The 27566-nt window shown below is 52.0% G+C and overlaps 9 protein-coding genes across 9 annotated transcripts; 2 read left to right on the top strand and 7 right to left on the bottom strand.

The window, feature by feature from the left end:
* Positions 1-1787: 1787 nt before the first annotated feature.
* On the bottom strand, positions 1788-2873 carry SMAC4_13044 (uncharacterized protein; the record flags this gene model as incomplete). The annotated part of the gene is made up of 3 exons (XM_066091227.1): positions 1788-1923; positions 1954-2465; positions 2550-2873. 3 exons carry the CDS (start codon positions 2871-2873, stop codon positions 1788-1790), a joined length of 972 nt encoding a protein of 323 aa, XP_065945573.1.
* Positions 2874-7111: 4238 nt separating this feature from the next.
* On the bottom strand, positions 7112-11517 carry SMAC4_05951 (uncharacterized protein; the record flags this gene model as incomplete). The annotated part of the gene is made up of 1 exon (XM_003351024.2): positions 7112-11517. The coding sequence occupies exon 1, from the start codon at positions 9068-9070 to the stop codon at positions 7112-7114; it is 1959 nt and encodes a 652-aa protein (XP_003351072.2). The 5' UTR covers positions 9071-11517.
* Positions 11518-11781: 264 nt separating this feature from the next.
* Positions 11782-14215, bottom strand: SMAC4_05952 (uncharacterized protein). Its single transcript, XM_003351025.2, has 3 exons — positions 13787-14215; positions 13008-13549; positions 11782-12949 (listed from the first exon to the last, which is right to left on the bottom strand). The coding sequence occupies exons 1-3, from the start codon at positions 14034-14036 to the stop codon at positions 12599-12601; spliced, it is 1143 nt and encodes a 380-aa protein (XP_003351073.2). The 5' UTR covers positions 14037-14215; the 3' UTR covers positions 11782-12598.
* A 1077-nt stretch (positions 14216-15292) lies between these two features.
* SMAC4_05953 (uncharacterized protein) lies at positions 15293-17227 on the top strand. The gene is made up of 2 exons (XM_003351026.2): positions 15293-16295; positions 16395-17227. Exons 1-2 carry the CDS (start codon positions 15500-15502, stop codon positions 16943-16945), a joined length of 1347 nt encoding a protein of 448 aa, XP_003351074.1. The 5' UTR covers positions 15293-15499; the 3' UTR covers positions 16946-17227.
* A 30-nt stretch (positions 17228-17257) lies between these two features.
* On the bottom strand, positions 17258-18363 carry SMAC4_05954 (uncharacterized protein; the record flags this gene model as incomplete). Its single annotated transcript, XM_003351027.2, has 1 exon — positions 17258-18363. The coding sequence occupies one exon, from the start codon at positions 18361-18363 to the stop codon at positions 17422-17424; it is 942 nt and encodes a 313-aa protein (XP_003351075.2). The 3' UTR covers positions 17258-17421.
* A 239-nt stretch (positions 18364-18602) lies between these two features.
* On the bottom strand, positions 18603-19307 carry SMAC4_05955 (uncharacterized protein; the record flags this gene model as incomplete). Its single annotated transcript, XM_003351028.2, has 1 exon — positions 18603-19307. One exon carries the CDS (start codon positions 19305-19307, stop codon positions 18603-18605), a length of 705 nt encoding a protein of 234 aa, XP_003351076.2.
* A 1882-nt stretch (positions 19308-21189) lies between these two features.
* Positions 21190-22316, top strand: SMAC4_05956 (uncharacterized protein). Its single transcript, XM_003351029.2, has 2 exons — positions 21190-21675; positions 21779-22316. The coding sequence occupies exons 1-2, from the start codon at positions 21509-21511 to the stop codon at positions 22185-22187; spliced, it is 576 nt and encodes a 191-aa protein (XP_003351077.1). The 5' UTR covers positions 21190-21508; the 3' UTR covers positions 22188-22316.
* Positions 22317-22375: 59 nt separating this feature from the next.
* SMAC4_05957 (uncharacterized protein) lies at positions 22376-23775 on the bottom strand. The gene is made up of 4 exons (XM_024655313.2): positions 23368-23775; positions 23088-23187; positions 22791-22987; positions 22376-22724 (listed from the first exon to the last, which is right to left on the bottom strand). Exons 1-4 carry the CDS (start codon positions 23715-23717, stop codon positions 22496-22498), a joined length of 876 nt encoding a protein of 291 aa, XP_024511214.1. The 5' UTR covers positions 23718-23775; the 3' UTR covers positions 22376-22495.
* A 440-nt stretch (positions 23776-24215) lies between these two features.
* SMAC4_05958 (uncharacterized protein) lies at positions 24216-27399 on the bottom strand. The gene is made up of 2 exons (XM_003351031.2): positions 24647-27399; positions 24216-24580 (listed from the first exon to the last, which is right to left on the bottom strand). The coding sequence occupies exons 1-2, from the start codon at positions 27318-27320 to the stop codon at positions 24480-24482; spliced, it is 2775 nt and encodes a 924-aa protein (XP_003351079.1). The 5' UTR covers positions 27321-27399; the 3' UTR covers positions 24216-24479.
* Positions 27400-27566: the final 167 nt, after the last annotated feature.

The following is a 27566-nucleotide window of genomic DNA, read 5'->3' as shown; positions in this document are numbered from 1 at the left end:
GCTGTGTGGTATTGGGTATACCATAAGAGGCAGGCCGTTCTGCCACTCTCAGCGCACCATTTGGCACCTAGTGACCCTAGGTATGTCGCAGTCGCAGGCGGCTTCGTGAGGGTCGTCCATTCTGGAGATGGATTTGAAAGTTAAGAGGTGTGCCACACACACACATACCTCTACACTACTTCCCACGCCCAGACTCAAGATTCAGGAACCGAATAGAATCCTTCGAAGTTCAAACAAAGAAAGTTGCCCGACGATGCTTCTCACGGCAGAAAAATGTCGATATTCGCATGCGAGTCACCCACCCAGCCAGCCAAAACCCCCGTCCCATTTGTTCAACAAGTTTCCCGCCTGCCCGCCCGTTGCAACAAGCACACACACACACTGCACTGCAGTGCGTGTGGTCACCCTCTCACGTGGGATTCTTTGCATTCAGAATTAGAGCGGGCGATGCTTGGTTCTCCTCAACCATTGGTTGGATGTCGGTGTGTTTCGTAACGGACCAGAAGCCCCTGGAATTTTATAAACCACATTCGTACTGGAAATTGTTTGGACCACTAAAAACAAAACCTACACAGCACGTACACAGTACACTGCGGAGAAGAAGCGCCCTGGATGGACATCTGAGAACGGGCTGGAAAAGGAAAGTCTCAACCACGCAGACCGGGAAGTGTCAGGGTCTCAGCAAGAAAGAAAAGAAAGAAAAGAGAGAAAAGAAAGAAAGGGCTTTGTTTTCCGGGGTAGGTTCAATAGAAACAGGGGTGGTGGTGACAAACCGTTCGGTACTCTCAAAATCGCTTTCTGTGTTCCCAAGCACTCCACTCACCACGTTCGTTACCTACGTACAATAAACGTCCGAAGAAATTCAGGGCATCATCTTTCAATCAATCGTAGGGTATCAAGAAACCGAAAACAGACTGACCGACACCGACGGGAAACAATACAACACAATGAGATTTGAGGATCAGGGTCGTGGGGTCTTCCGTTCGGTCCAACACATGCCGAAACAATTAAAGGTTGTACATAAGTGCGAGGTCCGTGCATTTTTATCCGGACTCCGGACTCCACCTGGTGTCTGGTGTCTGATGTCTGGTCTCGCAACAACGGGGTGTTGATGGTTCTTAATTGAAGAAGAAGAAGAAGAAGAAAAAAACGAAAGACAACTGTCAAATGTAGAAGAGCCGACGAGTATTGCATATCAAACGCATCGGAGGGACTCGCGATGGGAACATGTACTCAATCATTATGACCTTGCACGAGATCTCTTGAACTCAACACTGGTCGTTTGTCACCACGTAGAATTATAGAATGGACTGCGCACGAGCGAAAGTGATAAGACCTGAAAATGTGAAGAATAATTAAAAGCTAGTTGTACATCAAATGGAATAGGTATGGCTTTTAATATGCGATGATAGTAGACCAGATGGGATGGAAGGCCAAAGACCAGATGAGAAACCAGAGATCTGACACATGCCGTTAAGTTGACCGAGATGGGATCAGAGGCCGAGGTGAGTGTGTGGTGCTCAGTTGTATGATGTATGAAGAGCGTTCACCTAGTTCAGCGTGGCCAGGTTGCTAACTTCCCTCGCATAAAGAAGAAGATTACGTTCGTTATTTGTCATTATAATCATCATCATAGCTAAGCTAGATGGGTATCGTTGCGTAACATAAGCTCATGAGAGTGTCGTGAAATCATTAGATCATATCCCCCAACATTACAGTCCCCCCAAATAAGGACATCAACCGAAGAAAATAGCAAGAAAACCGATGAATAGCACCAGCCCGCATCATCAGCGATAATACGACCCTCTCTCCCGGCTCCTATCCCTCCCCCTATCCCTTGGGTCCCTATCGAACCTCGGCCTTCTCTTCTCCTCAATCGTGATATTAATCCTATCCATCTCCCTCTCCAAGCTCGTCACGCTACTCCTGCCCGTAGTGCTACTCATCCTCGACGGACTCCTATGTCTGACCGTCGACGCCGACCTCGTAGAACTCCTGTCCCTGTCCTGATGCTGCTCCCACGGGTACGGCGGTCTTGGCGGCGGCGGACTCCTCATCCTCCTCGACGGTAGTGATTCGTGCCTTTTTGGCTTGGGTCCCTCCACGTATCGATAGGTTTCTAGTTCTTCCTTTACTGGGACTGGAACTGGGACGGGCACGCGCACGGGAACGGGGACCCGCACTTCGCGCTCGATGATGACTTCGCGGTCACGGCTGCGGCTGCGCTTGGCGTGGCGCGATTTGGATCGCTTCTTCTTCTTCTTCTTTTTCTTTTCGTCAACGTCAACGGCAATCACGTCGATGATGTCGGCGTGTTCGCCATCGTGTAAGATCGGCGGAGGTGTGCGTGTGTGCGTGTGGGTGTATTTGACGTCTACTTCCGTTTCCCGTAGGGTATGCTCGTTGTGTTTTTCATGGGTGTAATGTTCATGGTCGTAATGATCATGATTATGGTGGTGGTGTGGCTCAGGAGCCGGGAAGTGAACCGAAGGTGGTGGTGGTGGGTGGGAAGGCATCGGGGCGTAGACTGGAGGCGGAGGAGGATGGGCGGGCATCGGAGCCCAGGCGGGCGGGGGAGGTGGTGCCGGATGGGGAAGATATGCGACTGGTTGATGAGGGTCAGGGTAGAACATCGGCGGTGGTGGTGGCGGTGCAGGCTCAAGCACGTGTACCGGAGGCGGATGAGCTGGTTTAACTGGTTTCTCGATAATTGCTACTTGCTGCTCTTCCGCAGGAATGATTGTGGTGATATTTCTCCGGACGGTCGTGGAGCCATTGACGGGAGGCTCTAGATAGAGGCGTTTTCTGTGACGGTGTACTTTGGCGGCGTACACTGATAGAGGTGTTAGTATCAAGTGCTTCACGACAGACATGACGATGAAAGGACACGCACTGGTGACGGATGTATCTGCTTATGCGCGGTGTCTTTCTGTAGGCTGGGGATAATCTCTATCCGTAACGTTCACTAGTCCCTCGTATCGGTACAGAGAACGTCGTTCGGGTATTTGTTGAGCAAAAGAGCTGATGAAGAACGTTTCCGGATTCCTCTTCAACTCTTGTGTGGACAACGGAAGGTTGATAACTGCCAATGGAGACAGAAGATCGCGATTGTCAAGTCAAAAGTCCTGATCTTCCTACCAAAATAGGGTTTCGGGACAGAAGAGTGTTAATGAGTGGAGAGCAAGCTCAAGGGCAGGGAAGCGGGAAAGGCCCGAGATAATAACAGGCTGGATGGTTCATGGTGTGGGTTAGTCCAGCCATGCTGGACGTCCTCGTATAATCCACCCGGTTCTCGACTGCACGCTATCTACGCGTTTGCGAACCGGGTAAGAGATTGGACTGGATGAACTGCTTGGACGCCAATGGTGGGATGGCTTGAAGAGGGAAGCTATGACGTCGGACGGTCTGTTGTTGACTTGGAATGTTCTCCAGCAAGGAAAGACGATGTGTGGTTGGGCGCTTGGTTTGGAGCCCAAGACCGACACCCCGTGACGTGATCGAACTACGGTGTGGTTTCACGAAATGCACGGAGAATCTGCACAGTATGCACCTTCGAATTCAACTGCTAGACACCACGGCAACATTGCTTCGAGGTTTAAAAGGTGTTGATAATTCAGGCGCCTTTATAGTCTATAACAATTGTGTAAACATGCTTACAGGCCCTTTTTTCCAGCTGTCCGAAAAGAACTTAATCCGTATAAGCCTCCGCAGCTATCGTAACTCCGGCCACGCCTCCTCCAACATGCAACAAACCATCTTCATCCAGTTCCCGTCTCTCCCTCTGCCTCCGTAACTCATCATAATCCGGCAGATAACTGCTAATTATTGTAAACCCAGCCGCCAAAAGCACCATCAAGACCCAGATAGCATAACCCCATAGCCACTGCGTACGAGCGCTGATAGCAAAGAGACTAGCAAACAAAGCCGGTGAGAAGGACCGTACACCGCTAACAAGCGACAGAGCCAACGCGTTCAGCGTCCCAAGAGTGACGGGACTGGGCGAGGCATCGTTGAGGGCGAGCTGGATGGCCGTAAAGGACATGCTAACGCCGCTCCCAAGACACAGCAGGGCCGGGGTAATGACCCAGAAAATGATCTCGCCCGTCGAACCGCCGTAGCGCAAGAGGGTACTGAAAAAGGGCAACGTGGCAAAGAAGAACGGATACGCGATCGCGCATACCCGCAGAACACCGTTGGTGCCAATGCGATGCTGGAGGGGAGGGAAGACGATTAGGATCCAGATTGCTTGTGCCAGGCCGCCGAGACCCATCATGAGTGAGATCTGCAAAGGCGTAAATCCAAGGCCTCCGAGGTCAACCCGCGTGAACCAGAAGACGGGCACGATGGCAGTATAAGCAAACGCCAAGGTCATAATGTGGCCGTAAGTGTAGAGAATAATGGGTACACCCGGGGACTTCAGAAGGTCGCAAGTAGAAATGGGCTTGGGCTTGGCTGGGGCACCACCAGACTCTTCGCTGTCGCTGCCACTGCTGAACATCTCCTTCTTGAGCGTCTCCTCCGCAAGGAAAGCGGTAACCAATACCGCAGTAACGCCGATGACGCCCACAGCAAAACTAGGCAGCGCGTAAGGATAGTCTTTGAAGAACTGGATGTTGCCAAAGAGCCCCGGGTACTGTCCAGCCGGATCCGCTAACGCGCCTCCTATCAGCGGGCCAAAGAAAATCCCCAGATTTCCGGAAAAGGCAAACCAGCTGAAAGCCCGCGCCTGCGTTTTGGCGGTGCTATGCTCAGATATCATCGTCCGGATGGTCACGATGGTGCCCGCAAAGACGCCCGCCAGACACCGAAACAGAATCATCTGCGAGATGGTCTTGGCCATGCCAAACATGGCTGTCGCAAGCGTGACGCCTATCAGCGAGAACGCCAGCACCGGCTTCCTCCCGAACCGATCCGCCGCCCTTCCCCACAGAATCATGACCGTCATCTGCGTCAAGGAGAACAGTGACTCGATCAGGCCGCTGTAGAAACCCACGTCGGCGTCGGCCAGGTTGCCGTTTTCCTGAGCCATCTTGTTGATGTATGGGAAGATGGAGAAGAAGGCCACGGGCTCGACCCATCGCGCATAGCACAACACAAGAATTTGGGCCACGGGGAGAGGCTTGTCGTCTGGGTCGACATTATTGTTGCTGCTGCTCGATGATTGCTCGTCTATGAGCGTAGTGGCCTCGGAAATTTCGGGGTCCGCGGTTGGGGCGATATCTCCAGCTGCCAGCAACGGGGTGTGCTCGCTGGCTTGCTCTACCGATAGTCTCCGGTTTCTGGGAGGTCCTTCCCCACGCGCGGATGCGTTGGGATACATCTCAAGAGGAAGCGTAAGTAGTACGGGTAGGGTATCCGAGATGTGAGAGCGAATTGGATATGTATCTAGTGCTTTGGCCTTGAGGGCGACACTCAGACACAGTCCTCTCAGTCCTCGAAATTGAACAAAATGATTGCAAGGAACCAGTAAGAAGACGGCAATACTATGGGGAAATTGTGACTGTAAGCATAGTTGTGATGACTGATGACACTTTGAAAAGAGAAAGAGTCGAGATGCAAACCGGGTGAAGTGTGAACAATGCTACCTAGACTAGGTCTAAGGCGAGAGACTTAAGCTATCGAGGCACCTCTGGCTGGCAGTTGCCACCAACTGTCATGTACCCAGCTTTTGTCAGCGAGGCACAATTTCTATTGGCCTCTTGTCCAAAGCAGTGGATCTTCTAGGGTTACATATGGCAGACCATTGCTTGGGTTTAAGCCGAGGAATGTCTGAACTCTCAGGGTTCTATATGAAGACATGTCCAAGGGATGGTCGCCCACTCGACATTTCGATGTCTCCTCATTTATCTTTTAGCAACCATGTTGTAACTACTTCACTTGTTACGCATATGGCATGAGCCGTGTAACGCTACCAAATTAAATGCAGTCAATTTCTGTCCTAATGCGAGGATTGATTGTATGGACATGATATCCTCATCCTTGTCATTCAACCACTTGCCGGATTCGGAAGGTTCCACGTACAAGTAGTAGGTAAGCAACCAACTTACACCTTCTTTCGCATCGTTCACCGGGAATTGTCGTCTCGCTTTTGAGTAATTCGGTCCTTGGGATACTCGGATACATTTCGGTGGTAATATTGCTTCGCCATTGGTCATGGAAGTTGTCAGAAACGTCCGGGAGTAGTCAGCCTTTCTCGAGCAATGGCGAAGTGTACCAACCAGGTTACCGAGTCCCCGAGGAATTCCATCCGCAACACCATCAATCTCCCTGGTAAGAAAGACTTGACCTTATTCCTGCCTTGATCCGCATCAAGCATCATGACCACTACCTATCTCGGACGCAACCAAGCTCAGTCTTCCCTACCTCTCCAGGCCCGACACCCAGGCTTTCGGTTTTCTCTCGCTTATCTTTTTTGCTTCCGGTCAATACCGTCCCGCGTCATCATGCCGTGCCGGATCTCCCCGCTGTACTGTCTCGAGAGCGGAATACCGTATATGTGTTGGGTCTGTGAGCACATTTTGCCGGCAGAGTGCCCCAACCTCCTGGTACAAGATATAAATAGTTTTGCCCGGTGGGGGTACTCAACTTTACTCCATCTTTGTCCTTACACGTAGGTGAACGTGGAACCGACTAGAGGTACCGTAGTTACCTAATCATCATGTATGTGAACTTGGTGAGTTTCAAGAGAGACCGACCAGAGACACTGACCGGAAACTTCACCTGTGCGCATGGCGAAACGTGGATGATGATGTTGTTGATAGTTGCAGATTCTAGTGAAGAGCGAAGAGTAATATCTACTTTAACTCAATGCAGAACTTGGATAACCAATCCATGTCAAAACCGTTGCACCTACCATACCGAGCCTGTCAAGTCGTCCTTCCGAAAGGAATAACCCCTATCCTCTAATGGTACCAAAAATAACAGAGGAGTATAATGAGATGTTCCCCCGTGAACAAAACCGTCAAACGCCGTACCCAGCCAGAGCGAGACTTCCATCACGATTTCCAACGGCCGTTATCTCTCAGGTCACAACTTTTGTCAAACAACACAAATCACTCCCATCTCTCTCCCTTTCCTTCTCCCACGGTACCCAACATACAACTGTAAACAGTCACACATACCCGCCCCTTGTATACCTCCAAAGCAAACTCGCCCCTTTGATAGCCGGTACTTGAATCCTAGTAGCATGCTTCCCTATCCTCCCTCTCTCGAATCCTGGCCGCAACGGATCCCTTTCTCTTTCCCTTTGTCTCTCCCATTCCCACTCCGCCTCCCTGCTAGCACGACCGTTACCGCCGCCGCTTTTTTCAGAAGCTTTTACCGCCGTCGCTGTCGCTGTCGTCCCCTTTCCGGACCTCTTGCCCCGACCACTAATATTGGCTCCCTTTCCACCTTTCCCAGATTGTTGTTGTTGCTGTTGCTGTTGCTGTTGCTGTTGCTGTTGCTGTTGCTGTTGCTGTTGCTGTTGCTGTTGCTGCTGTTGTTGTTGTTTTCCATCTCCATCCGCCGCTGCTACCTCAGCAGCAGCTTCTTCTGCCGCAGCCAAACAAGCCAACCTGTTCCGTTCCATAACCTCCAAACTCTGTCGAACAGCCTTTTGGAACCTTCTGCGAAACCGTCGCCAGTCGTCGTTGGTCGGCCAGGGGTCGGACCATTCGCCTCCGCTGCCTCCACTGCCAACTCTCCCTCCTACTCGTACATCTCCCGTTGAATCTTCATCGTAGGTGTTGTTGGTCCATCCTGGATTGCCGTTGCTGTTGTCGTTGCCGTTGCCGCTATTGCTGCTATTGCTTCCTCCGCTCCCACTCCCGGCGAAATTGTAATAATCGAAACTCTCCCCGTCATCACCATCATCTTCTTTGTCCTCTTGCTCGACCTCCTTGTCCAGCGGGTAGTAAAGCAGCTCGTTAAGATGCGGGCGTCGAGGAGCATGGTTGATGTTGGCTTCGATGTCGAATTTGAAGCGGTAGGCTTGGTGGACTAGTTGGGGACGTTGTGGTTGTGGTTGAGGAGGCGGTTGAGGCTGTTGCTGTTGATGTTGCTGTTGAAGGAGTAAAGGAAGGGGGAGGAGCGGTGGTGGTAGGTTGTGGGCTGTGTTTGGTTGTTGATGATGATATGGATATAGTAGCGGCGGCGGTGGGAGAGACGGAAATGCCAACGGTGACGAGTATGGTGATGTGTAGAGGCCACCACTGTTGCGGGTTGCCATGTTGTTCTTATTGCTGCCGCCGCCGTGGCAACTATTGCTGACAGTGGAGGAAGAATCAAAATGGAGACCATTGCTGGCTGGTTCAGCGAGCGTAGGGATGGGATTGCTTGATGATGACCTTGACGGTGAGATGATGCTGCTGCTACCGCTGGTCATGGGAGACGGAAACCCGGTGGCGCTGGGCCCGGTCGTGAAGAGAGGTTGCAGAGTGGTTGAGACGGAGTGTTGAAGCGGATGGTTCGGGACGGGGGTCATGGTGCCGGGGAATCGGAAGTCGAACTCAAATTGAAATTCCTGGTGAACGATAAAGATGAGGACCTTGAGTCGTGGAAACTTGGCCAGGTTGGTGAGCAACTTTCCCATGTTGGTCTTGGATACCTTCCAGCTCAACACTGGGTGGCAGATGCCCGTGTAGATGCCAAAGGATGTTCCGAGCGCGAGGCGGTTGATATTGTCTCGAAGTAGCGGAATCTGGGTCATGAAATGGAGAGTTCGGTGAAGCCGCTTAACGAGTAGGTACGGTTCAAGAAGGAGGACATCTCGAGACAGATCGACGTATTTGGTTGTCCTCCCTAATGTCAGAGGCTTGTAGTTGTGAAGAACAAAAGATCGACTCTCACGACACACAGCCGCTAAGGCCGGCGGGGGTTCAGGATGAATGTTGGCGAACATCAAACCTTCATGGGGTGGGGTCTTTTGCTTCGAGTTTGGTGCATCTAGAACCTCATAAACCCGTGACTCTGGCAAAGAGAACTCCCATATGATGTTTCGCAACTCGGCCGGTAGCCGTCGGAAGTTGGTAAACTTGTTCATCGAGTTGACTGGGCAGCACTGATGGGCGCCGTGATGATCATAATGCATGGTGAGGCGCTGTTTACTCGTATCGTGCTGATGTGTTGCTGTTGGATGTCCTGCGGCCCTCGACTGGAAGATAAGTCCAACCCACAGGATTCGTCGTGTTGTATTCCGTCTTGCGAAATGGTGATAGTGAGGTCGCTCTTGAACCCTCCTAGACAGATATCGCTTGGTCACGCTCTCCACGATCTTTCAACGCAGGTATTCGAACTGGCACTCGAAAGGGATGAGTAACTCGAGAAGCGGAAAGGTCTTAAATGCGGTTTTCGATGTGTTCCGATCAAGTCTGTACCACCACTTATTAACAGGCTGACGAACTGGCCACGACAACGTGGCCCTGGATAGCGAGGGGAATTTACCACAGTAAGGTGTCAAAGACGTGGAACCCTTATATCTCCTAGTTAATGACTAGCCCTAGCAGCAGCGAATCAAGAAAGTCACAAGCCGTAAACAAGGGCTTTGTATCACGTCATCTAATCTTGATATGGTCAAGTGGCTAAGAGGAAAGAGGAAGTCGATACGAGTGTAAAGATGCGTCGAAGGATCGGATACATATGGTCTAAGGTAAGGTTTTGGTTCGCCCCGTACCTGTGAGCTTCAGCTCCGTCACTTGACAAGCTATTTTCAGTGACGAACCGACCGTCAGGCTTGAGACAATTTAAAGCTAACCAGGCGTGCCAGGCAAGCCAACATCCAAGTGCGCAAACGTTGTAGGAAATTTGTTAGGAACAAGGAAGAGCAGGACTTGCCCAACGCTAGGAGACATTGGCTATGCGAGTTGCTCTACTCGGTAAGGCGTGCCTTTAACTGGAGCAAGCACATTAGGATGTGAGAGGCGAGACCTTCGGCAAGGAGGACGCTCTAACACTAGACTGGCCGTGGACTGCCTGGAACAGGCACCAACCTGACGGGTGGTGATTCAAGAATCGTCTGACGACCCGCCGGTTGCCGCTAGGGACTGTCGAGGTTTGTCATGTTCATGTCATACCTTGAATCAGGACGGGATCCACGATATCCAGACCTTTGGCCATTGGGAATCGAAATGTGCTGCTGTTCGGACAGGTCTCGGTGACCTAGAAGCGGGATGAAAGGGTACCCCGTACTGGAGGGGTCCTTTGACAGCGCGGTGGCAGACAGGTGATTGCGAACTTGCCTGTAAGGGGAGTCGATTCAGAAGAAATACTGGGTTAGTTAGTAGTGGACAAGCAGACGGACGATACATGACTAGGGACTGGTATGAGCTATTCTTAGCATATAGGGACCGCCTTCTATGCCTGCAGCGTTTCAATTCATTAGTATCCACGCTACCGATCTTGGAGCCATGGTAACGTGCCGTCGAAACAGAGTTGCAGTTTACGCTGTGGTGTTGGAGCCGAGGGGTAGGGGTCAAGCGGCTGGACCAGACACGTACGTAGTGTTTCGACGAGACGACGTTGAGGGAAGTGGGGGTTTACTTGATTTGGTTGCTAGAGCTTATAGCTCAGTAGAACTAGTAGCGAATGAATGGATTCTTACTTGTAGATGGCATGAAAGTCGACAGCCAGACTCCTGAAGCTTTTGCGGTTTGAGAATGCCAGTTCCGGGTTCCCAACCAAGGAGAGGATGACAGGCACAGTTGTTAGTGCTGATTTCGGGCTGGAGAACTTGATGAAGTAGAAACCGACGAGGCGTAGGAACTAGTTGCGGCGAATATGCCATTGTGTTATTCGGAATATCGTATAGCATGCGTCAATTCCGATGTGAACGCCTCTTTCTCTTTGCGCCGTGCTCAATATCCAATACATTGTTGACATTGTTGCGGAATTGGTAGGACATCCGGTGGGTAACACGGGGATCCATGGATCAGCTCGTAGCATGGCTTGAGTTCAGCGAGACGACAAAGGCTGTCCCTTTCAGAAAACCCACCCCACGCACACGAGACGAGGTGGGAGACGACGATCAGTCATTACGGTTATGCGATGGCCAAAACGCTGGTGTGCCGATGGATCCTCGCATGCCTGTTTCGCATAATCTTTCCTCATATCAACCGGCGGACTTGGAGGCTCGGGGCGTGGGCGACAATATGTGTTAGCTGACAGACGATGTTATGCTGGGCGGAACGAGCACACCGGCCACACGTGCTTCCCTCGGCTGGGACATTCGAGCGCAAACGATGCCACTCTATACGGAGCAATGCCCCATGTGTAGAGTTTCAAAGACAATAGGCGAGGAAAAGGGAAACCGAGCCCGAGATGATGTGGCCCGTCGTCTTGCGCTGTAACAAACTATCCCATATGTGAGCAATCAAGAGTTCAGCTTCTGCTTCGGTCAGGCTTGTCAGGCTTGTCAGGGCCCCAAGGACCTGAATTGCCTCGCTCACTGGCTGTGAAGACCGAAGGACTCGACGTCGAGGAGGGGTCACACAAGACAAGAGACATCACCAGGACGACTCCAATTCCCGCCAACGATATTGAAGCAACCGAAACTTCACTGGTGGGAGTGGGTAGGTAGTTGGAAGCGGCGCTGACAGTGTGTGGTCGGTTGGTGCTGGGAGTCTGGCTCCTGGGACGGCGTCAACTTTCTAGAAGTCGACTCGGACTTTGTGACATAAGGTTGCCTGACCGCAGACTGCTACGGCGGAACATGTATGCCAAGAGTCCAAGACCGGCGAAAGGTGAGTGGGCCGGATGCTCTGCCAGCTGCCAGCATCTCATAGACCAGGAAGGATATTAATTGGCCCGACGGGTTGAGCCCACCTCAAATCCTAAACCTGTGGAGCAATAATCCTGACTAAGCTGTCCCAGGCACTCCACTAAAATTTTGCTTTATCAAGACCTCCAACCGACCTTTCTTTTCCTTCCCTTTTTCTCTTTTTTTTTTCTTCGTGCGGCGGTCACGACTCATTCAAAACATTACCCGTGTTGCTTCGTTTTCATCTCCCTCGGGAGATTCTGTGAAAACGTCGCGTCAGTCGTGGCCTAGATCAATTAATTGCAAGCCGATCTCCTTGTCAGTCAGTCCATCGAGAAACAACCCTTTTCAGGGCTGGATGGTGATGAAGAGATCGGACATTCTTATCTGGGGCTACTTTATTTGACTTCTAAAGTGTAAACAACCGTTGATGTCATGCTGGTAATTGCGAGCATAGTCGTAAGACCAGCTCTGCGACTGGATTGATGTCACCGTGTTGATTGTACGTCTCATCTTCGGCTATCGCAGGGTGCTGTGGTCGACCACGGCTGTGTGAATTTACACGTTTCTTGTACCGTCATGATGTTGTGCATCCGTCCATTCAGGATCGTGATGCTGTGCGTACAACGGCTTGCTATATATAAGACTATGCCTCTAGCACGATGGCATGCAGGTTTGCGAGTAGTAACGCACATATTTTGGATATGGGACTGGATGTTTTGCAATGCGATGTTCGTCTTCTATGGCACAATAAAACGCCTGCTGCCTGATATTAGTGGTATCTGAATGGTGAATATCTCACGCTCTAACCGACCTGTAGTGCGGCATGCTAAGAGCAGGACCATGCCTCATCGAAAACCCCATCTACTCGCCCGGGAGATCACCAACCTTCTCCAGTTTGCCCATATCTCTGGCTGATCCTGACTCTCCAATGAGCCTCAGCCTATCAATCCTGACCTTCTCGCTATCACCGTCGCCATTGACAACAAACAGAACTAAGCTGTCGATGTTTTGGAAACGGACGTAACGCAGAGGAATGCTGGCAGTTCCCTCCTTGTTCCAGTCACTCTCTGACAGCTCGATATCCTGCGTAGCTTGGAGATCCTCAGCCTCATCGAACCCGAGATTGTGCGACTTGTTGACAAAAAGCTTGATCGTCTTCGGCCTCATGGGTGCCTCGTCGTCGTCGTCATCAGTGGGAGGAAGGGAGGTGATCTGGTAGAGTCATGTTAGTCGTATAATTCGATGCACTTAAAGTTCTGGCGTGACCAACCTGGAGAGTATGCAACTTCAACATAGACTGGAAGGGCATGAAGAGCAGCAGTTGATCGTCGGTGTCACTTTCTACCCAATCCTTCGCGGTTGCTTTGCCTCCAGACAAAGCACTTGGCTTTTCGCTCGACAAAAGCGCCCGGACGCCACCGGTCTCTGTATCGAAGTTCAAAAGTTCGGACCGGTTGAGCTCGACCTGATCGGTGATATCCACGTATCCGCGGGGAAGTGCGGCACCCTTCCAGCTGTTGGCACTCCCGCTTGCCTTTTTGGTCGTTTCCGAGTCAACAGCCTGTTTGACTTTCTCGATCAGTTGCGTCAGTCTCGGGATATTGTCGCCGGACACCTTGTCGACTTCCTTGCCGTTCCGGAAGAGCATGGTTGTCGGGAGTTTTGTGATGCTGTAGGCACTCTTGATCGCCTTCACCTCGTCCACGTTGACCTTTGCGAGCTCCAAGACCGTGCCGCGTCCTTCGAGGCCTTGGGAGTGGTGTTCGAGGATGTGAATAGCTTCCAACGAGGCCGCATTACTGGGGGAGTAAACTGGGAGGAGACCGTGTCAGCAAGTTGTTATTGACGAACCACGCACCACCAGGGAGGGGAAGCGTGCGGAAAAGGAACGTGGATGCATGGCGAGAGAGTGCCTCCGTGATTTCATGCTCAGCCGTCGAGAGTGATGGTATGGTGAGCAGCGGCGGAGTTGGATATCAACAGAGGATGCGATTCATGACGGGGGAACCGCTTCCTCGAGCGACTGGGGTAGGAGTATATAGAACGTACATAGTACCACGCATACTTTCGTGCCTTCAACTACGGTACTCCATTCCGCTGGGCTCGAGATTTCGCGTGCGGACCGCGACATTTTGATTGATACTCTGAGAAACGGCGAAGTGGTAGAATAAGGGAGCTTGTGATGATGGGGTGTTGCAAGTTGCAGAATCAACGAGTGGAAGCCAGGCGATGACAACACAGATGTGGAAGCTTCAGCCAAGTTCCATGCCTGCCAGAGGTCCATGCCCCGCGCTTTCATCCGACCCCTGCAGGGCAGGACAGCAGTCTCGAGCTTTCAGTGAATGCCCTCTGGAGCCTTTGAACGCAGTACAGTCGTACCTGCCTCGACGCAAGCTTTACATGTGCTGTTGGGCTCAGCGTATTTTCCAGCGTTACATGACAAAGTGAAACATTTTGCAAAGAAAATGGAAGCCGTGAGTGAAGTGAAAGGAACTCGGCGAAACAAAGCATTACGGTACTGTAGCTTAGACACTGCACCTCTACAATTTGTGACTGTGCCACGTGCGGCTTATCAGGTACAGGCTACCCCACCGTCCGCTGTTGAGTTCAGTTGACATCACTTATCGCAGGCGAGCTTCTCAGTTTCCATCGAAGTGGAAGTTCTCCCGACCTTGTTTGTTCGAGATTTTGCGACACAGCATCCAACACATCCCATATCTCACTTAACGCTTTTCATCTTTATCATTCTATATCAAACTCCCCAGTGTCAATTAGCAACACATGACTTATAAAACTCCTCAGTCCATGGTGACTTATAAAACTCCTCAGTCCATGGTGGCTTCACTCTCATTGAACATCCTCCTCCTCGATGATGTCGAGGGCTCGCTTCTCCAAAACTATCGTCCCCGGCTCCCCGCTTCACTGTGACCGCTAAAATCCCCACTCGCCGATTTCCATCCAATGCTGGGCTCAGACTCTGCCCAGGGCTGTTGGTGCCATGGGTGCCGAGCCCGAGATCCCAACTGTGACAAGGGTGATAATTTCAGGGGTAGACGGTCCTGCGGTCCCAAGGACAGTCTCGAGGCTTGGCGTCCAGTCGCAGACCTCAACGAGCCCCAGCGAGCCCAGCCTCATGAATTTCCAGCGGTGAGAAAACAGAAACTGACGTGAACAGGGTTGAATTATGGGCTGGTGTCCATAGGGCTACCTTCCTTGGGCACGTCGGGACTGTTTGGGCTGGCAAAGGCATTGATAGGTTTCGAGAACCAATCCCCTCTCCAATCTCAACCGTGTTTCATTTTATCCTCCTACCGTTCACTTATACATACGACAAGGGCGAACGACTCTTGAAGTGTGGTGACAACGCGTTCAAGACGTGCCACGGCAGCAATTCAAGAAACAGCGGATACATATGTCTGTGTTAGCTGTCAATCACCGTGCAGATTTCGGCTCCTGAAAGGGGAAATTCAGCTCACAACATTCTTCCCACCCTTCTATTCCCCGGACACGTCAAACCGCATCCTGTTGGTCGAAAAGAGAGTCCCATTTTCCTCCGCTTCCAGAACGAACCTAAACGGCCCGGACCTGCGTGGAAGCAATCCTATCTTTTTCTCGAACCATCAAACCCTTTACCAGCAATCCGGTTGAAGAAGACTAAGACGAGAACAACGCTATTTCATTCATATTTTGTTTAAAAGCAGCACAGCACTGCAGCTCAACGAAAAAACACACATAACAAATTAAACCCAACCCCTTGCCAACATGGGTCTCTTCGGCGAGGGTTCAATGTTCTCCAGCCGTTCATCCAAATCGAAAAGGCCAAAGCCCTCGCATCGATCCTCGTCCTCCCGAAAGAGCAAGGAACAAATCGAAACCAAGGACCGAGACCGAGAGCTTAAAAGGCGGGATTCGGAATGGGAACGGGAATCTAGAGAGCGGGAACGGGAACTGGAGCGCCAACGAGAACGAGAGATGAGGGACCGTGAACGGGAGCGAGAACGAGAGCAATCACCACCGCCATCACGAGCCCTTTTTTCTGCCCCAGATGCCAGTGACAGCAGTGGGAGAAGGGCCCGTAGGCAGGAGAGTTATAGAGCTGAGAGGCAAGAGAGTTATAGAGGCGAAGAAAGGGCAGTAGTTCCGAGAGGAGGGCCCGAAGCAGGATATGGACCTCATCCAGGAGGACAAGGAACATCAGAAGGAGGAGGAGGAGGCCTAGTCAACTTCCTAGCCTCTCTTCTTCTCGGCGACGACGACGATCTCGACGGCATGGGATACGGAACCGACTCCGACTCCGACTTTGACAAGCCACGGCGCTCATCTCTCAAGACTCCCAAGTCCCGCGGCGGCGGCGTGGACGACGGACAGGCTCCGCGGGACTACTTCTCTCTCAGTCGACACAACAGCAGCCGACTTCTCGACACTTTCGGCGGCGGTGGTGTTGGTGGCGGCACCCCGCGCAGCAGTCACAGACCGGATAAACCCCCCAAACGGCCATCGTTTTTTAAGTCCTCTTCTTCCTCAGGTGGCAGACGTAGTTCATTCTTTGCCAAGTTCCGTACGTATTTACCTTTCTTCTCCTCCTGTCTTTCTTTCTTTCTTCTCCACCCTCTCTCTTTTCAACTCCCGCTTCCATACTAACAAACCCCCCAAATAGGCCGCTCCTCATCCTCCTCCTCCTCCTTCTACAAACGCTCCCCCCGCCCCCGCCTCATCAAAAAACTGCTCAAAAAACTCAAACGTCTCCTCCGCGACCTGGCCTACTACGCCCAGCGGCACCCGATGAAAGTCTTTATGCTCGCCATCATGCCGCTCATCACCGGCGGCGCGTTGACGGGTTTGCTGGCTAAGCTGGGCATCAGGCTGCCGAAAATCGTTGATAGATTGCTGGCTCTGGCGGCGAAGTACAGCGCTGGCGACTCGCTGGGGGCTGTAGGAGAGGTGGCGAGGTTGGCGAGGGATGGGATTGGGCTTGGTGGTGGTGGTGGTGGTGGTAGTGGGAAAGCAGCGGGTGCTGGGGCGGCGGCGGCGATGATGGGAAATGCGATGGCACGGGGGTTTAATACGACAAAGGTGGAGAGAGGGAGGAGAGGGGATGCAGTGTGGGAAAAGAGGACGATGGAGAGGGATAGCGTGTTTGATGGGCCTGGAGGGGGCTTAAACTGGCAGGCAGGGTTGAAGAGTGTGTTGAAGATGTTGTCGGATTAGGACGGAGGAAGGCTTATTGACTGACAAGGACAAGGGTGGACATGTCTCTGAGTGTTTGGGTGTTTTGGGCGTTTTGCGGGCCGGGCGGCCCAGTTTCTTCTTTTTTTGGGTATGTGATACATGAGCAAGACGAGGTACGAGACATGGCAGATGTCTCTTTTCACTTTCTTATTTTTTTTGGTAGTTGGTGGCCCCGGGCGGTCTTGGACAAGTTATGGAGCAACAATTACGTTCTGCATCACACTCCATGGTGGGTTTGATCGAAATCAGCATCACGAGGTTTCCAAGCAGTGGACTGAAAGCGTGAATAGGAGAATAAATATTAAGAACGACAAACTACTATATCTATCGACGCAACAAACACACCCACAAGACGTCTAGCCAGCCAGTCTCCTGTTTCTTTTGTTTTGCCCATGTCCGAGTGCAAACCATACCCATCCATAACTTGAAAGTCCCAAGTAAACAACTAACCATTCTCAACCACGACTTCTTCGCTTGGAAGAAGATGATGACTTCGAAGAACTACCAGCCAACATCTCCTTCCGCTTGACAATTGAGGGCAGGTCCCCACCAGACGTTCTTCTCGATGAAGAAGAGATGTCATATGCTTGCTCCTCAGCGACCCGTCGTTCTCTCGCACGCTCCGATCGGTCATAATGGCTGGTGCTCCTCCCGGCGGAACTGCTGCTGCCGATCCTTGATGAATGCCTGTGCCTGTCCTCCTCGCCCGCCGAGTAGTCATCGCTAGTAGTCCGATGTCTGTCTGATGTTGATGTCCGACTCCTGTAGTCGCCTGTGTACGTGGGGCGAGTGGTACCACCAGCGGGATGCAAGTACTGGAAGGGATCAGGTACTCCGCTTCCACTTGAAGAAGCTTGCCGTGAAACATCGTGGTGGGGAGAACTGCCCGAGGCTCCGGGAGATATGTCGCCGTAGGAAGGAGAATCGCGAGAACGCCGAATGGAGCCGGGTTGATCTTTGACGTACGAATAACTAAAAGGCGAGGAGCTTTGCTCTCTCTCGGCGGCAGTTGTTGACCCGCCGCTGGGAAGACGTGCCGGAGGAACTGGTGACTGTTCCCGCGGGGTTCGCGAATGTTCCCCACGAGAGGAGCTCCGAGGTGCCTCGATTTGAGCGAGAGCACCTAGCGGCACCGCGATCCGCTTTTCCTTTTTCTTCCGCTCTTCGCCATTCTGGCGTCGTTGATGCCGTTCGAAAGCTGCCAGTTCGTCCTTTGTCAGCTTGACGTCGGCCTTGCCCTTTGCCTGAGCCCGGCGAATTCGTGCTAGGGCAGATTCGAGGTGGACACTGTTCTCCTCATCGCTCGCCGAGTTCTCCGAATCCTCGTCTGTCGTGTCCTCCCCATAGACATGTGGTTTTCCCCGCAACCTCGCGCCACCACCGTCTTTCTTGCCCATGTCGATACCCGTGAACCGGAGGGGATCGCTAGCAAATCTATTACCCGAAACTTTTGAAACCAACCCTGACCCAACGCCTTGTGTAGTATTATTGCCGCCGTCATCGCTATCCAGTTCCTCCACCACACGCCCAGAACTCCACCAACTACCCTCAGCATCATCACTCCCGTTGCGCGCCCGCTCGCGCCTCGATGGTCTTCCCCATTGGGGCGCAGATTTGGGAGCTCGCGGCCGACCATTTAGACCGCCTCCCCGGAAAAAGCCTCATCGATGGGCTTGTCCATAAGCGAAGCATGGCCAATGATGACCAAGCCGCTGGCGCCAATCAACCACATGACAGTGAGGAAGGGCGAAGAGAAAAGACCGATCGGGATGGCAACGACGTACAATCCCGTGTACAGCTGCGAAGTGGTGAAGCGGTGCTGGCCAATCTCGAGATCACGGCCGTCGAGCTTGCCGATGAACCACATGCCGGCAACGACGAAGACGATGTCGAAGAGCAGCCAAGGGTTGGTGAGCAAGGCGTAGATGCAGAGCATCACGAACACGACGGCATAATTGCTGGAGAAGTGGCCCAGGTTGTAGTTGACGCGGGACTGCATCTCGGCAAAGTTTTGGGGCTTGGAGAGGCGCTTGAAATCGAAGAACTCGGAGAGAGGGCGCAGGTTCGAGAAGCGGTTAGCAATCGAGCCCGAACGGAAGTTCTGGAAACGCTCGCCCATGTTGAGGCGAGACGTCAGGACGTCTATGGGAATCGAAATTCGCGACATTGTGACTGTGTCCGTAGAGTAGGTGAGGTTGTAGGTAGTCGTACGGCGTTTCGAGTGCCAAGTTGGTGTTGCGTGAGGCAAGAATGGGTTCGAGGATAGGAAACGCGTTTCCGTTGAAGTTGCGGTGGGAGGGCTGCGATGATGAGATCTGGCAAGAACACGGAGGTCAGACATTAGGGCGAATCAAAATAAAACATTGCTGGGCTCAGCCACTAAAAAAAAGGGAATGCATTGGGCCAGCATGTGCAAATGCTGAATGTACCTAACGATAAGGGGCAGGCTGCAGAGGTCCTTTTTTTTTTATTGCTGTTACGCGAGCATGGCGGGGCGATGCCACGATGGGAATGGGGACAGAGGGGACAAAAGGGGACGGGAGGGGGGGTTTTCCAGAAGATGGTTTGTACGTACCCCTTCACTCTTTTTGTATGGAGAAGAGACAGTAGCCGTCAAAGCCCTGGAAGCAATTCGAAAGCCACAATAGAGATGTTCGTTTGGAGGTTTTAGAGAGATGAATGGTAGAAGATATCCAATCTTGGACCGAGCAGGATCCTCGCGGGCCGTGTTTTGAAAGTCAGGAACCGAAAATGGTGATGTTCCAGAATAGGGGGTGGGTTGACGCTAGCTGACTCCCCCAGTGTCGCGGCGTTCCTTGTGAAAAGCCCCTGGGCCTGTGCTGGTTTGGAGCGTTGCCAGGCGCTAGCTGCCCGAAGTGGCCGTGTCCGAGCCCCCCGCCGGTCAGACGAGTGGGGCTGAACCGTCCGGTGTCTTCCGGTGCTGTTGGCTTGTCGGGATTCCGTCTTCCAGTCTGCCCCCTGACCCGAACGAGCAACGTCCTCGGAGGGTGGATAGGTAGAATGGTGAATGGGATGAATTCAGAAAGAGTTCAAACTCAATGGTATGAGGGAGCGATCAGGCTTTTAAAGAGCAACGGCTATGCACAACCGATAGAGGGTTATCTCGCTTTCCAGGGCAACGGAACAAGGAAATGGGATTGGGTGTTTCAGTCCGCCAGAGGGAAAGCCATCGAAGCCCAGGCACCCATGGACCGTCCATTGGGTGTTGATCGAGTTGGCGACGACGGGGTTTGAAGGCTACCTGCTGCAGTCTTGGACTTGGTGCATTGGATGCCGTGGTGTAAACGGCTGCATGTGCTGCGTGTTGGCTGCACTTTCCATTCGGTCCCGTCCTCAGTCGGAATGGAAGGTGCAATAAATATCCAACAGACAACTCACTTATGGACTATCATACCGTACTCCGAGGTTCCTGTATGTACCACTAGAGGTATACGTCAAAGGAAAACCCAACGAGCGATCTAGCCGTGCCCGTCAAGGCCAATATACCAGAGCTAAATAGCAACTTCCTCATGTTGTGTACCTCTGCCGTTGGGCTGCACCAAACAAGCCGACGTGGACGGCAAGAACATCCCTACCTCTACGCTTGTACCGACATCCAACATAGGGATGGTTTACAAACCAATTCGCCTGTTGGGATCGAACTAATATGGGATTTATATCGTTTAGAACTTGGTTATCTCTCGTTGACCGTTTGACGGCCCGCCCCAGCAATCCGGCTCAATGTCGTGAGTCTCTCCTGCAAAGGCTGGTCCAATCCAAGAAGCAGCACGGAGAAAATATCCCATCTGGTGCTGTGCTCCGATGGTTAGGTATGCACAAGCTTCCCGTTGGTTGCCTCGACTTCTTCAGCGCAGAACATAAGGTATACAACACCAAGCAAAACATATCATCCGTTGTTGCAGTTATACCAAGGCGCAGGAGACAGCTTCGTGAGCCTCGTCGTACGCCGAACAAAAAAGATGAAGACATGACGGAGTTTGGTGTCGGGTGTGGGATCCGCCCACGTCTAAAAGACGACCGGTATCAGCTATTTCAGGGACTCAGTATCCAAAAATATGATGTTATAAAAGGAAGTGGGTGAGTTAGCTGCAATCGATGTCAGAGACTCTGTTGCCCAAACATGTCTTGCGTAACATGGAGGTTAAATAACATATTCTTGAAGGACCCAAAAATATCGGTCTTTGACCTTCGTACCTTCCTCCGTTTTGTCCGGAGTTGCACTTGGAAAGTTCTATCAGTGGCATCAAGGTGATGATGCGGCTTGTAACAGGGCTCTGTCCCATGTGCTTCTCATCATGGAGAACGTCGACTACTATATCAGCAGACGAACCCCAAGAAGCCTGGGAGTTCTTTCCTAGTTCATAGTGTGAACATATCACCGCCGACCCGATACATTCGTTCTGAGCGACTTCACTCCTCTGCCTACCATCTGTATAACCTCACAACAGCTTGGTGCTCTCAAAGACGACCTCCTCAGGCTGATATCAAAGAACCACTCTACCGAAAGTGTTTCGAGGAACGATGCATATCCAACTGCTATATCTCCTCCTCCTGTGCGCCGCCAGTGTCACCACACATGCAAGCCCTACCCTGGTCGTTCTCGATGACGGTCATGACCTGAACCAAGTCCCGCCCTTCAATGTCACCAATTTCGAGGCATCGGCCATGGTCCTCAGTAACCGAAATTTGTAAGTATTGTGCTCAGTCCACAGTTCACCCTCCACTTCTCTTCTTATATCTATTATTCTACACGAACAAATCCGCTAACCTCCCGAAACCCACTCCATCCAGCTACAAATTCGACGTAACCTTCTACCACGAAGCCGTCCCCATTCACTGCGAAGCACTAGGCACAACCATCAATCACCAGTTAACCAGCATTCCGCAGACGTTCTGTCCGACAGGTCCAAGCCCAGGTGACGGGAGCGGGAGCGGGTACGGAAATGATACCAACAACAATCAGCAAAACAACAACAACACAACAGGACCAGGTGTCTCCTTCAAATGGACCGAGCAACCGGACGGGAGCGGAGCATTGTTGATTGTGCGGCGGATAAACGACAAGGTGACAGACACGGCCGTGTACAAAGTCACACCGGACTGTATGCCGATGATGGGGGATGATATGTTTCGGCATCAGGTGTATGAGGGGCCGGAGAACTTTTCGGTGCCGGCTTATCGGAGTTCTGAGTCGGGGTGATGATGTGGTGTTTCTATGGGGCTTTTGAGTCTGTGTGGTCGGTTTATAGGAAAGGGAGCAGGAAAAGGAGCTAGGCAATTGCTTGCTTGCTTCCTTGCTTGCTCGGGATATAATAATTGTTCCACGGACTGGGAGTTGTCGAGAGGTATCGATCGGGACACGGAAAGAGGGACATCTCCCCAGTACGATATCAAGTCCATTGTCACAAAGGTAGAAGGACAAGAAAATATGTATCTTGAGCTCCAGAATCAATGTCTTCTCAAGCTATTCTCTCTTCCCGTTCCAATATTATCCAATCCAGCCAAGACCTACAAAGAGACACACCCACCTGCACTATCCTCAATGAAAATTCCACCATAAATCTGCCCTTCATCAATCCCACTTTCCTGATACCCCTTATTTACCACATCATCAGTGCCCGTAGGTTTCTTAAGAATACCAAACTGGTACTGGCCCTCTCCCGCATTGTTATTCGGCACCGCCTTGGTGACGCTGCGCAAAGGCTCATTGCCCTTGGAATAGTAGACTTGGAGGGTACTGTTTTTGTGTGTTAGTCCGTATCATACTCTCGATAGACGACAGCCCTGGGAGAAAATGACATACTTCTTGTTAAAATCCAACGTAATAGCAAAATTCTGCCACTCCTTCTTCTCGATAGGCGTCTGCCAGATAAGCTTGTTCTCGCGGCTCATGATCTTGAAGGTGTTCTTTGGCAGCTTGCGGGTATCCTGGCCGATGATGGTGCCGGTTTGGAAGTTGAATTGGTTGGCGGACCAGTCGGAGGTTTCGTGCCAGATGTTCTTCACGGAAAGATACCAGTTAGTTCGACCATGATCTGCTGAAGGGATGTAGGGAAAGATGGGTGAAAGGAAGAAGGAAAGGAGGCATGGAAGGACTTACAAGGTATTCGTGCGTGAGATTCAACGGTCTCTTTAAATCCTGTTTGACACTAAAGTGCAGCGTCTTGACACCTTTTGAGGCGGGACTACCGGTGTTTGTACTAGTTTTTGTGTCTCAACGTTAGCTAGAATCCTCGTAAGTCCCATCCTCTCAACCCAACCATTCCCTAACCTCCCCCATTCACCTTCACCTTCACCTTTCCCCTCCCCTTCCCCTATGTCTTCCTCAATTCTCACCACTGTATCACACCAGAACACCAGGAACACCAGGGTATACTCACTCCGCAGCAAAAATCAACCCAGCCCTGCGAAACCCATACTGCGTCTTAAAGACACTTTCATCACTAATCGTCACCTCTAGCGGTTTATGGCTGCAATTATCGAACCGGCTTCCTTTCTCTTTGGGAAACTTAACGATTTGACTCCATTTCAGGCTGGACCCCTTGACATTGTCCGGATTGAACAGGGAGGTGGAGGAGCTGTCGAAGTCAGTGGGCAGGGTGCGGGACTTGATGCGGCCGTCGAAGATCAGTGGGCATTTGACTGCTGCTTTCTCTTTGTGAGGATGGGGCACGGCGAGCACGGCGGTGGCTGCTGCGGCCAGGAAGCCGAAGATTGTGGAGGCGTGCATTTGTATGAATGGATCGCAGGAGGAGATCCGGAACCTTGAATAGGTAGGTACTCAGGACGGACTCTGAGTTAGCAGGTAAAAGTCTTGGATGTTTATATTGGGAGAGAAAGCTTGTTATATATACATCGTGCTCTTCTACCTATCTACTACATGTTATGCTCCGGGATATCGTTCCCCGGCTGATTTAGGCGGACGGCATCCTGAACCGTCCACACCTAGGTAATCCCATTTTGTCGGGATCGCGTCCCTGGAGCTGGGAAGTTGAGATGGCCAATGTGACGATACCACAGGGGGATCACGTCCCGAACATCCGGATCGGGTTTGTGGGGAAATACTACTTCCTTCCGCTCGTTGGGAAGTCTGGGGAAGCACCCCAACCACCAACTTATCATCCCTCCTCGCGCTAGTATCAGCTGCGAATTCGCTTATTCTTCACTGAAGTGCTCGGATTCCTGATGGGACAGAAGCCGGAAACAAGTTAAATGGATAGGTTGGACCGAACTGGCGGAATCACACCCCCGGATGCCATGCTTTTGGAGCCGGGTGGATTGTAGGCAGCCAAGAAACAACAGGAGTCAAAGAACTTTGAAGGCATATATAAGACATGCTTCCAATTTCCTCGTATCCTAAACTGTATGCAAAGAACAACTGACCACCAGCTTATAACCAACCAAGCCAGAAAGAACGCCTCCTTTGTCCACCCAAACGCCAGAAGCATGGAGCAGCAACTCTGTACCTTCAACAGCAGACTACTCATCATGATCAAGCAGTAGGAGCAGCACGCTTCTTCATGCCATTAGGCTGCGCGTTAGCGATCTTCAGCCACTCGCCGTTAAAGGCATTGACAAGCCAGTTCGTCAGTTCTGCGTAGGTAGGTATCTCAGTTAGCGTTTTCCACTCTTTTCAACCGTATCACATGATGTACTCACTATCAAACACAATCCGGTTAGCATTATGGAAATAAATCCCATGATCGCTATCCGGGAAAACATGGACATCATAGTTCTCCACACTCCGCTGATCAAGCGCGTCCAAAAGCGTGAGCGAGTTCTGCATGTGCACATTGTCATCGGCGACACCATGCATCAACAGGAAGCGCACATTCTGGGACAGAGCGGTAGCATTGGTGACGGCGGCTGAATCGTACCCCTCGAGGTTCGTCTGCGGCGTGCGCATGTATCGCTCCGTGTAGATGCTGTCATAGAAGCGCCAGTCGGTGACGGGGGCGACGGCCATGCCGTACTTGAAGGTCTGTCCCGCATCCTGCTCAAGGGTCTTGAGCGTCATGTAGCCGCCGTAACTCCAGCCCCAGATGGCGAGACGGTCTTCGTCGATGTAGTCCTTCTGAGCCCAGTGCTTCGCGGCGGCGATTTGGTCGTGCGATTCCCAGTGACCGAGGTCGCCACGGATAATGACGCGGTTCTTCCGCCCAATGAACCCTGTTCCGCGCCCGTCGACTGTAACGCAGATATAACCGAGGCCGGCAGCCACGAAGGACTGGAAGTCGACGGCGAAGGTCTTCTTGACGGTCTGAGAGACGGGGCCACTGTACTGTTGGAACAGCACGGGGTACTTCTTGTTCTTATCAAAGTGTGGCGGGCGTCTCTCGACGTAGTTGAGATCTACGCCATCGACGTTGATGGTGCCATAAATATTGATCGGAAGTTCGTGCTTCTTGGCGGCTTCGGCGAGGTCTTTGTTCTCTTCCACGACATACTCGTACTTGTCAGGGTTGCTCGGGGTGCTGATGACCTTTTGCCAGGGAATGTCTGGGCCCTGGTAGGATACCATGGCGTATCCGGCACCAGTCGAGAACGAGATGGCGTAGTAGCCCTCCTTGGAGGTATCCGTCACCGGTGTCATGTCCTCTCCGGTCAGCTTGACCTGGTAAACATGTCGTTGGATTGAGGATTCTTTTGTAGAAACAAAGTAGACGAGGTTCCTTTGCAGGTCAACCGCAGATGGCGCATCGACAACTTCATAGTCACCGGAGGTGAGCATGATGGGTTCTGGGTTATCCAACGGTGTGAAGTACGCCAAATGGTCTCCATTGTCGTGAATGATGGTGTCGACATAGCCATCGTCAGGCCGGCCGTTGACGGGATCAGCGGGGATGAACTTGGTCTTGTGAGAGATCTCAAACCAGCCACCATCGATGGCGTTCACATCAACAGTCCTGACTGCCTTTCCAGTGCGGGATCCAACATCAACCAGTACGACGCGCATCACATCACTGACTCTGTTGGTCTCTTTGATCAACACCTGTTTTCCGGCCCAGACAACTTCGGTAATCAGACGATCATCGTCGGCAAAACGGCCTGAAATATCGACAGAGAAGACATCACCACGCTTCACATCATAGAACTTGAGGTCGACAATGGGGTTGTGGGCACCGGCCTTCGGGTACTTGATTTGCCTGACCTCAGGGTAGTTCTCCTCTCCCGGCTTGGGCTCTTCACCACTGGGCCTCGACACAAAATACTGGATGGGATACTCAGGGACTCCCGTCTCGTTGGTTCGTAAGAATGCGACGTATTGGCCATCCTCAGACCACCAGGTAGCGACACCACTAGCCAGCACCTCTTCTTCGTAAACCCAGTCGGGGACACCGTTGAATACGTCTGCACTGCCGTCCCTAGTGATCTGCACAATCTTATCACTGCCGAGTTTGCGAAGGAACATGTTGTTATCCCGCGTGTAGACAATAGCATCACTGGTAGGGCTCCAAGACGCCAGCTGGAGCCGAGCCTCAACATCGTAAGGAACCAGAGGCTCAACTTGTTGGGTCTCGACGTCAAAAATCCAGTAGACAGCGTAGTATGAGTGACGCCAGTTGTTCTTGACGTCCGTCGCAAGCAAGACTTTCTTCAGGTCCCGGCTGGGAACCGTGATACTGGGCCAGTATGTTTTGTTGGCAAATTCAAACAGCTTTTCCTTGATCAGGGCCTTGCTCTTGGAGGCTTGAACGGAGGAAGGGTTCTGAGCCCGCACATCTTCCACCACAAGGTAGTCTTTCCCGACGCCCTCCTTCTCCAGAAGTAGGCCATCTTCTCCGTTTGCACCCGCAATCCAGCTGATGGAATGACTCTTTGCGCGCCATTGATTATTCAAGACTTGGTCTAGCGTGACCTTCTTTCCAGTGCCGTGCGTGACTGTTGCTTGGGGATCATGCGCGAAGGAGGAGGATGGCTTGTAGGCCTTGGACGAGACGAAGACGAAGAGGCCGATAACCCAAGTAGCGACCAACACTCCCGAGACGATAAATAGCCATCTCCTCAAACTGCGATCCATCCGCTGGCCGTCACCGGGCGAGCGCTGGTCTGAGCGGGAAGACGAATCGGCATTGCCCAAGAAAGGCCCGGTCTCGAGATCGTCATTGTTTAGCTCGTCCTTAAGCGAGCCGTCATCATCGCCGTCGGTGCCGCGGGGCGTAAACTCTTTCGTGTCGAGACGTTCTTGTATGCGATCGAAGACGATGCTCGTCGTGGATGCGGAGGAGTCTGTTTCTTGTGACATGCTTCTTCGATGCTGGCTGGGACTGTGGTCTCTGAAGCGATCGCGGCCAGACCGTAGCGTATCGTCCGAGTACGTGAATGGTGGCATGGCGAGGACGGGCGAGGAAGGTCTGCGCCCAGATAATCTTCTTTTGAACACGATGCACCTCGATGTGGCTGTTTGGCGGGATTGACCCGTTCACCGAAAAAAGAGAGGGTGCTACTACTCAATAGCAGCGAAGACTGCGCGGCCGGCGTGCAGTGGTTTGTATTCTTTGTAGGACAATTTGAACCCTAGAGGCAAAACATGACCGATTCGGTCGCTATTCAGATACTGTTTGGGACAAGTACGGGA

Source organism: Sordaria macrospora, chromosome 1 (genome assembly GCF_033870435.1).
Source record: "Sordaria macrospora chromosome 1, complete sequence".
Classification (NCBI taxonomy): Eukaryota; Fungi; Ascomycota; class Sordariomycetes; order Sordariales; family Sordariaceae; genus Sordaria; species Sordaria macrospora.
Note: the sequence above shows the minus strand (reverse complement) of the source record. Positions and strands in the feature narration are given on the sequence as shown.

Excerpts from the sequence above, each read along its gene's own strand:
- SMAC4_05956 (XM_003351029.2), top strand. The coding sequence starts at position 21,509 with ATGCATATCCAACTGCTATATCTCCTCCTCCTGTGCGCCGCCAGTGTC. Across the intron at positions 21,676-21,778 it reads GTCCTCAGTAACCGAAATTT|CTACAAATTCGACGTAACCT; the intron begins GTAAGTATTGTG and ends CACTCCATCCAG.
- SMAC4_05958 (XM_003351031.2), bottom strand. The coding sequence starts at position 27,320 with ATGCCACCATTCACGTACTCGGACGATACGCTACGGTCTGGCCGCGAT. Across the intron at positions 24,581-24,646 it reads TAACCGGATTGTGTTTGATA|AACTGACGAACTGGCTTGTC; the intron begins GTGAGTACATCA and ends CTACCTACGCAG.
- SMAC4_05957 (XM_024655313.2), bottom strand. The coding sequence starts at position 23,717 with ATGCACGCCTCCACAATCTTCGGCTTCCTGGCCGCAGCAGCCACCGCC. Across the intron at positions 23,188-23,367 it reads GGGTTGATTTTTGCTGCGGA|TACAAACACCGGTAGTCCCG; the intron begins GTGAGTATACCC and ends CACAAAAACTAG. Across the intron at positions 22,988-23,087 it reads ATCTCACGCACGAATACCTT|AACATCTGGCACGAAACCTC; the intron begins GTAAGTCCTTCC and ends CTTTCCGTGAAG.
- SMAC4_05953 (XM_003351026.2), top strand. The coding sequence starts at position 15,500 with ATGGGTCTCTTCGGCGAGGGTTCAATGTTCTCCAGCCGTTCATCCAAA. Across the intron at positions 16,296-16,394 it reads TTCATTCTTTGCCAAGTTCC|GCCGCTCCTCATCCTCCTCC; the intron begins GTACGTATTTAC and ends CCCCCCAAATAG.
- SMAC4_05952 (XM_003351025.2), bottom strand. The coding sequence starts at position 14,036 with ATGAAAGCGCGGGGCATGGACCTCTGGCAGGCATGGAACTTGGCTGAA. Across the intron at positions 13,550-13,786 it reads GAAAGTATGCGTGGTACTAT|TTTACTCCCCCAGTAATGCG; the intron begins GTACGTTCTATA and ends GTCTCCTCCCAG. Across the intron at positions 12,950-13,007 it reads TGAAGTTGCATACTCTCCAG|ATCACCTCCCTTCCTCCCAC; the intron begins GTTGGTCACGCC and ends TGACTCTACCAG.